The following is a 9,760-nucleotide window of genomic DNA, read 5'->3' as shown; positions in this document are numbered from 1 at the left end:
CGTTGACAATGTGATTCATCAGTCAGGGTTTTACTGAAAGATGATGTTTTCATGTCAAAAAGGTTTTTTTTGTCTCAAAATTTGAATTTTTTTGTGCTCTAACATTAAAAAAGTTGCAAAAAACTAAATAAAATGTCCCAGTTTGTGCAAAGAAAACAAAAGTAACGACTACCGCAAAATTTATTTTTGAACTCCATGGTACTCTATTTGTTAACCTTCTTTCCTGTTTTATTTTGTGACATACACAAAAAAGGATGACATAGTTTTTGCGATTAGCTTTTCAAAATTTTGGAAAGCTAAAATTAAATCTATTTTAGGCAAAGCAAATGTCCGCTTCATATCGCACTCTCCTTCGAGCTTAGTAAAATTACCTCTTGGACGTAATAATACTAAAACTTACCTCCAACTGATTGTAGATATTTAAATAAAAATGATTCAGGAAACTGCAAAGTATCTCTACCAGTTGATATCTAATGCTCACAATTAGCTTATGATAACCTTGTAGTCCGTGTTGAACTTTTCTGCAGCTTTCTATTTTGTATTTCAATATAAACTTCAATATAAAGGCATATTTCATAACTACATTTAATCATTTGAACTCTGATGTCAGAAATTCTGGCATTGCGTATGATCTGTCAGAAACTCTGATGGCTAACATACCAACATCCAATATGGCTTTGTTTACAAATACTGGTTTATTAGTAGCCCATGAACCAATAAAATTTATTTTTGTGTAGGCCCTTACACTGAAAATTTTACTTTCATCTTTAATTGTTTTCAATTTTATTTTTCTACTTCCTTCACTATGTTAACAATTTTACTGGTGCAATAACGCAACAAAAATTTATACAACTAATTTTTTCATATAATAGATGGTTGTGAATGATATATGTAGATGAAGAACCATATTTTGCTAATTACAATGTCCTAGATTATTTGAGTCATAAAACGATGATGAATGTTTTCCTGATAAACATGACGCTAGTGCAAAAATTGTTTGAAGTTTTCAGAATTGTATGATTTGTTTTGGTTTTAACCTGAAAAACTGTTAGTTAAATTTTTGAAAATTTGTTGAGGTTTATTGAATTTTTGTTACAATTTTTGACAACTGTTGGATTTTTGTAACAGTTTTTCATCAAGTAGCGGAGTATAAGTACGAAACTATGAGTATATTCAAATATATTTAATAAAGATTCATAAATATCATTAGACAGTCTGTCACAGAATACTAAAACATTATGACAAAGAAAACCAGGTTTAAGATAATTAACAATGTGGCATATAAGCTCATTGCACTCAATGATATCAATGCTATAGTTTGAGGCCAAAATTGGCTTTTTATGCACTATATAAGAGGTGTTAGGAGCATTGACCAATTACAAGCCTTTGAAGGTAATAGGTGTTTTTGATACTCTTGCTAGGCATAGTCAAACTGAAATACACACCGAGTTTGTAGTGGTAGATCATGATGTTGAGGCTCTATTAGGTAGAGAAACGGCTAAGTCACTGGGTGTGCTCAGGATTGGTGCGAACGTAAATAGATGTGCAGGCGATGGGTATGCAAGTTTGTGCAACAAGTACGAACGAGTTTTTAGTGGTGTAGATCTCTTGAAAAATCGTGAAATCAAATTGTACATCGATCAGTCGGTAAAACCAGTGATCCAGCCCTACCGCCGAATACCCTTTGGGCTGAGAAGTAAAGTTGAGGAAAAACTCTAAGAGTTGGTTGAGGCTGACATGATTGAAAAGGTTCATGAGCCTACTGATTGGGTAAGCCCAGTGGTCATAACCCCCAAACCTAATGGTGACATCCGCTTGTGCATAGGCATGCGACAGGCTAATCAGGCAATCAAAAGGCAAAGACACCCCATCCCAACAATTGAAGAAATGTTGCTGGATTTGGATGGCTCCAAGTTTTTCAGTAAACTAGACCTCAAATGGGGCTGTCACCAAATAAAACTTCATGAAAGCTGCCGAGGTATAACAACTTTCAACACACACACTGGCCTATATAGGTACAAACGTCTTATGTTCGGCATAAATGCCGCACCTGAGTTATACCAATATGAATAACACAAAGTTGTGTCCGGTATACCAGGAGTTTCAAAAATGAGTGACGACCTGGTTGTGCATGGCTCTACAAAGAACGAGCATGACAACAGACTAGAACAGGTCCTAAACCGGTTGTCAGAGGCAGGGCTGACAATTAAACCGAGACAATTGTGTGTTTGGAGCCACTGAAATTGAATTTCTGGGCCACAAGTTATCCAGTGAAGGTGTGGACCCTGGTGCTGGCAAAGTTTCAGCCATTTTAAATGCAAGTCAGCCAAGCGATGTCTCCGAGGTACAAAGTTTTTTAGGTATAATATAATATAATATTGCGCGCGGTAATATAACACTAGTGAATAAAAGCAAATATATATAATAGACATAACATCCTTCTCTTTCTCGATAAAGTTTGTTATGCCACAAATGACAAAATGTGATAAAATATGGATATCTGCGAAACTGTATGTAGTGTAACTGAGTATGAGTATCTCTCGACTGTATATGAGTAATTGTAACGGAGTATTAGTATCACTCGGCTGTCTACGAGTTCGAGTAGAAGTAAACTGTATGTAAGTGGGATTTATTTTCCCATGACATAGTCCTTCAGATAGCCTGGTGGCTTTGTGTTTCTCTCTCTTGTCCATCTCGGCTTGGTTGTAGTAGGTGCCTCCTGTGTCGGCTCAGCTTCCAAAGGCGTCTCATCTACAAGATCTGGGACTGGAGTCTGCTCAGCTAGACTGGATGTACCTGTCTCTTGGTTTTCTGCTTCTTCTCTACCTACAAGAGTATCACTCGGCAGTACATAAGGTTTAAAACATGTTACATTGCGCTTTAACCTATGGCCACCTGGACACTCAACAGTCACCTGATTTTGATTTTTCTCTACGACAGTGACTGGAGTATTCTGAAAAGGTGTGTCAACTTTGTTTTGGACCTCCCGCCTCATGAGCACCATGTCACCTGGTATTAAGGATGCAAAGTCTGCAGAATTTTTCTGGTCAAAATACAATTTAGATTTAGCTTTGTACTCTTTGTCAGAGTCTCTCACAGCCTGGTCACCAGCACAGGTCTCGAATCTGAGCATTTTTGTTCTAATAGTTCTCCCATATAACAAATATGCTGGCGGTTTGCCAGTGCTAGGATGAGGGATAGACCTATATGCTGTCATGTACTTTTGAACCTCAGACTTATAATCTCGATTTTGGCTGGAAGCAATCTTTATGCGTTTCATGAGTGAGGAATTTTGTCTTTCAATTTCCCCATTTGCTTGTGGATATCTTGGTGTCACCCTTAAGTGCTCAATGCCATTGTGTTTTAAATAGTCTTGGAATACTTGGGAAACAAACTGGGGTCCATTATCTGACTTCACAGTTTTAGGAAGACCATGTATAAAGAACATAGAATCTAGGGCTAGCACAGTCTTTTCTGCAGTGGTATTTTTGAGGTATGCGACTTCATAAAACCTACTGTAATAATCCACTGCAACTAGCATAGATTCCCCTGACAGTAGTGGGCCTAAAAAATTGATAGCCAAGTCCTCCTATGGGCCAGTGGGCAGTTTTGTGGATCTCAAAGGTTCTGGACCGAAACCCCTCCCTGTGATTTGACACTCATGACACGATTTACACAATTTCTCAGCTTCAGCATCTACACCTGGCCACCAAACTTTGCACCTTAAATTACTTTTTGTACCCACTATACCTAGGTGACCCTCATGGGTGAGAGACAGTACTTGAGGTCTTAGACTTTTGGGAATCACAATTCTAGAGCTTCTGAGTATTACTGAGCCTACACTACACAACTCGTGGGATAGCGCTCGGAAAAGTTTATGACCAGTAAACTGTGACCAATTTCCATTCTCAAGACATGATTTTACTTCTACCTAACTCTTTATCTAGATGGGATGCTCTTTCAATCTGTCTAGCAGTTAGAGCTTTGAGGGTAGAATTAACAACTACTGCTCTTACTGACAACTCTTCAAGATCAGCCTTGGACCAATTTTTAGCATTAGGGTCGTGTGATATCAACCTCGAAAGTGGGTCTGCAATGTTGTTTTTTCCCTTTTACATACACCACATTAAAGTCAAATGGCAAACTTTTTTTTCTGCCTGTTCAATACTTTTCGCAATGTTTTTTTACCCGAACTCTTTGTTTGCGATGCTGCATGGATGGTGCTGGCCAATAATGGCGTTCAAACAATTTTTTAGCAGAGCCAAACTTTTATGCGTGGCTGTTTAGAAAACTTTAGTAAAAATGCTGATACACTTCTAGTGTAGTTGCATGCGCGCTAAGCACAAGTTTCAGCCTCAAAATAGTCCCAAAGATATCATTGTAATTGTGAACCCAATTTTTACATAGGTTGAAGTTTCAAGATAGAGTGAAACATAGAACTCCTTTTAACCTGATAAAGTTAATTATTAATATTAGTGTTGTTTACAAAGTTTTTAAAAACAACTCTATGATATGGAGTTAGAAAATAGACTTCAATATGAACAGCAACCGCAAAATAATTAATTGTTATAAGTATAACCAAGTAATTTTTAGCACCATCTTGCCCACATTTGCTATTGATCATTGGCTATTATTGCCACCTAAAAATCAAATAATTTCAAAGTTGCAGCCAAATAGAGGCAGTCTTTGACTAGTGGGTGGCACTCTATTTCCTATCCTTCTGTTATAGTGGTAGCCTATAAAGGTGGCGTATAAACAGAGGTTTCACGGTATATTAGTAAAATAAATTTAAAAGTGCAGTCAGTTAGCTTCTCAGTCAACCTAAAAGATGAACTCTAAAAACTATGAATCAAAAAGAGGAAAGAAAAGCACTTATATAGTAGCTGTCATTATTGTCAGACAAATCCTTTTTAGCAGTCAGACCTAATGACTTAGGAGTCTATAAATATACTTGATATTTAGTTTTGAGAGTCAAAGCTATTAGAACTTGAACTCTAGCAGACCAATCACTATAAGATGCTAAACTAGACGTGGGCAGCCTTTTCTATAAATGTTGAAAAAAAAGGCACACAATCCTGTCCAATGGAATTCAAAACTCTAACTTGTTTGAAGTATAATGTAAACTAATTAGCAAGAACACATTAATGGAATTTGTTCAGTAAAACTCAGGGACAAAAAGTAACTACTAAAGCTGTAAAAAGGTAAAAAAAGTCCAGATATGTTATAACACTCTCCAGTTGCCTAACTGTTCTCCACTTGTTTTTACTCTGTCGGGATCATTGAAAACAAACTTGTTGATACCCTAAAGAATTTGTGGGGCATTTTTAGATAAGTTGATTATGGCATGATGTTATCATTGTTAGTTTTTCTAAACAGTAAATCACCCTTTTCTACATTTGTTTGCAAAACTATGGCATTTTTAATCTGCTATAGAGTTAGCCTTAGTGATGTACATGTAGATCTGCGAGTAGAAACTGTATACGTAAGACACAAATGAGACCTATTTGTGAAAATTTCACGGCTTTCCTAAAATACAGTCTTTCTGTCTAAAATACAGTTAGAACAGAGATTAAAGACTTTCAAGTGTGAACTGTAACAAATGACAATGGCATGCATGTTCAAACTGTCAATCCGCCAAACATTAATGCATTGGAGCCCTCTCTAACCAAGAATATCTTAAAACGCCAGCCTGTATAGCCGATACTTATCATTTAATAACTAATATCCTTTCATACATTATACTTTAATACTTAATTGTTTCTTAGACACGCATGTCACATGCATGTAATTATTTGTAGTTATATCAGCTGTTGGTTGCTCATACGATTTGTTTGATTAAAAAAAGCATGTCTCTATATCGGCTATTTCTGTTTGTGAAGATGCAAAATCACTTTATTCATATCATAAAACGCAACACCATAAAATTAATCAAAACTGGTAGAGCAAATTAAATGAACATTCTTTGCTGTTGTGTCTAAAATTAAGTATCTAAAGTCTTACTTTGTGGTCAACCATATCTTTTTGCAAACAGACTATGTAACAGGCATTTATTTATATTTAATTATATCAGCTGCTGTGTTGCTCACATGATTTGAGTTATCCAGAAAAATGTGCCTCTATATAATCTTTTTCTGTTTACAAAGATAAAAATTATCACTTTATTTATAAAATAGCAGAAAACAACACTGCAAAGGAAAATCAGAACCAATAGATCAAATGATTTGAACAACTCATGCTCTTGCACATGTCAAAAACAAATTGCGGCTACCAAACCAGGCAATAGAGATTTTCATCCTATTGCTTTTTTTCACGTAATTGTGAATTTTAGTTTATGATCAGGAATATAGTTTTTTCTGGCAGGCTATATAACAGAGATGTAGTTATGCACAGATATTTTAGTTGTTGCGTTGCTCATATGATTTGAGTTATCTGAAGAAGCACGGCTCTTTATTATCTGTATCTGCTTGCGAGTATGCGAATTACCACTTTATTTATTTAAAGGAAACATGTCAATCCAAAATCATAATAGCCTGGAACTCTGGTGAATGCAACGCTTTTTAGCAGTTTAATCAAAGTGCATGTTTATTATTTTAGAGTCATATACTCATATATAGCCACATATTCACTCCTTATAACTTGAGTATATAGTACTATATTATTTTATAGAAATAGTTAGTGTGTAATCGAAGCTGGTTTAAGTATAATAGATACTTAATTAAATGCGGTATATTTCAACAGTATTACTGAGAAACAATTGTTGGGTTTATGTTCAGCGTGAAATGTTGTTAGAAAGAAAGCATAGCTCCTTTGAAAAGTTGGCATCTCTCCATGAAAACGTTTATTCTCCATCAAGTTTGTAAAAGAACACTTTGAAGTTGGTATAATCAGCTACAACCAATGTGCTATCAGACACACTTAAGCATTTGGCAAAACTCCCACTAAGATCATCATCTTCAATGAGTGATAATTTCTCTCCTACAACAAAAGTTTTCAGATTCATACTTTATTAAGTTCCACTAACCTCAACACTACATTAAAGTTTGCTACAAACTAAAGCACAATGAAAAACAAATAAGAATATTGCAGAAGCAGTGATGGTAATGAACTGGACCTTATTGTTATTTAAATTCAATACAGTAGTATTTGTTGTGGTGATATTATGAGTTATAAACTATTATACTACAATATTAATGACTATTTTTGTAGCTGCAGCTCAGTGAATGTATATTTTAAAATTGAGACACTTGTAAAAACTACTAAATGTAAACATAGTTTATGTTACCAAAACCCTTAATGAATACTGAAATTTATTGGAGTCAAGGACAAAAAATTATGACATCAAGTTACAACCAAACTATAGTGTAATACCAAACATTGCCAGAAATATTCTATTTTATTAACCTGACCTAAATGTATTTTTATACTAGCCCTCATCTCATAGATTCCTGCTAAAATCAACATGACTCATAATATCCTAGTTTAAATATTTCAAAGGTCTTTGTTGTCAAACTAAGATAAGCATTATATGTAATACATTAACAAATAATGAATAATCCAATAATACTTTAATGTACATGTATATATAAACCTATGTAAAAAGTATATAACATACCAATTAAATGTTTATAAATTACATATAATGTATTGTATTAAATTACATGATAATTTTATAATCGCAAAATTATTTTTACGTTACCTAAAGAAAGTGTATTCAATGAATGAATGAATGTATTCTATGATATATAAATAATTAATACCGTCTTGACTAAAATTTCCTATGCTGATAATAATAACAACGCTTTTAAGTGTTTGTATCAAACACTGACCTATATATCCTACTTCAGTACATCATCAAAAAGGTGGTAGGCCAGCCTATTTTGTGGTCATTCAGTCATTAGATGGACTAGTCTTCCTCTTTTTTAGTAGGCTGTTACACAGCATAGACTACCCCTAAATTATCAACTATAGAAAATGGCTGGCCTTCTACCTCTTATAACAGTAATATTGTTAATAGCTGTCTATTCTGTCATCGTTTATAATAAATAATCTAACATTTGTTTTAGGACATAATTTATTTATTTGTAGTTTAAATATGGTAAAAAAACTTGTATTTATATAAGAAATATATATAATCTAGCCATACATACCGTAAGTTGTAGGAGAACCTAATATCTGTAAATAATATGCTTGCCAATATTTTATACAACTGACTGCTTGTTGACAACAAAATTGTTATTATTGTTGTAGGATGGGCTGCTTACATAAGCAGAAATCATCACCCTGTGCTGCCATGGTTACGGAACTCTACAAACGCTGCTGTGTTTATGCTAATTCCCAAACTGGTTACAGCTACTTTGTGCCTTGCTGTTATTTTTACCTGCGTGAGTTCTTATTGGACAACTAATTGCTAGTTAATAGGACAGAGGAGATACAACTCTTATTAGATTTAGATGTTATGATAGTTTAACATTTCACACCATTTATTCTTTTTTAATTTTCTCAGGAAAGACCTATAATATTTGTGCTAACAATTTTAGTGTTGAAGAATAACTCATGTAATGTACTCTGTACAGTATATTCTATTCACAACAATAGAATAAATCTAATGTTATTAGTAAGCTATTGTTATGAGTATCCTTAGGTAGCATAACATTAATTTAATAAACTTAGTATTAGAATACATATATTTTGCACTGTAGGTCACACAAATGAAGTAGTCACCACTAACGCAGGAGCTGTTCACTTTTATACATGTAGTTTGAAGTACAGTGAAACAGTTAGTTATTAGTGAACCCTTGTATACAAAAGTGATATTGAAATAAAATTATTCTGCATATTATTTGCATTTTAGAGTTGACTCAGAAATTTTATTTTGAAAAAGAAAAAAAGTTTATTTTGTAACAAACCGACGGAAATATTCACAAAAATAACCTTTAAGCATTAATAATTATATCATCCAAACATTTGAAAATATTTTAATAAGAAAATTTTGATAATTGTAATTGATTTTAAAAAACTGAGTGTTGATTTTAACAATAATTCCTTCATCAAAACTTTATAATGAATTTACCTGTCAATTTCCAGTGATAATTTGTTTTCTCAATAAATCTCTTAGTTAAGATGTTTTTTTACATTTTAATACTCTCTGCTAGCTCTAAATATTGCCAATAAAAACTACAATAATTAGCACATCTAAGAGACAACTTACCTGTAGCATAGTTGAGTATGTAGATGCTATTACTGTCAGCTGCGACTACCAAGATGTAATCTCCATAACAGACCAGACCTTCTGGACTATTTGGATGAGTGACACTCCACGTGATATCTTCAGTGGTGATGTTCAGTCTGAAGACATTCATTGTCTAACAACCAGCTATGATGACATCATCTCCATGTCCAGCGCTTATCGTTACTGTACCATCACTCAGCATGCTGCAGCTAATGTTGCGCGACGCCTTATCAGTGAGAGAATAAACTGTCACTCTTTTGTTAGGAGGATCAGCAACCACGACCTTACCCGCTGCTACAGTCAGCCTGCTACAGTAACTGTTAAGAATGGGTGGTCCCAGGTTGTTATTTCTTTACCTGACATGTCATAGACACATACTTTACAAGGGTTACTGTTATACAATATGTATAGTCTGTTCTCATGGGTGCTGATAGACTCAACACGGCCAGATGAAGAGATGAATGAGTTATGCAGCTTCAACTTGTTATCAATTCTACTAACTGTACCATTACTCAGTCCTACATATGTTAC

General features: G+C 34.3%; 1 protein-coding gene across 1 annotated transcript; it reads right to left on the bottom strand.

The window, feature by feature from the left end:
- Positions 1–2,629: 2,629 nt before the first annotated feature.
- On the bottom strand, positions 2,630–9,359 carry LOC137407954 (uncharacterized). Its single transcript, XM_068094341.1, has 3 exons — positions 9,209–9,359; positions 6,916–6,975; positions 2,630–3,474 (listed from the first exon to the last, which is right to left on the bottom strand). The coding sequence occupies exons 1-3, from the start codon at positions 9,357–9,359 to the stop codon at positions 2,630–2,632; spliced, it is 1,056 nt and encodes a 351-aa protein (XP_067950442.1).
- Positions 9,360–9,760: the final 401 nt, after the last annotated feature.

The sequence above is a fragment of the Watersipora subatra genome, chromosome 11 (genome assembly GCF_963576615.1).
Source record: "Watersipora subatra chromosome 11, tzWatSuba1.1, whole genome shotgun sequence".
Taxonomy (NCBI): domain Eukaryota; kingdom Metazoa; phylum Bryozoa; class Gymnolaemata; order Cheilostomatida; family Watersiporidae; genus Watersipora; species Watersipora subatra.
This window is presented reverse-complemented; position numbering and strand designations above follow the sequence as displayed.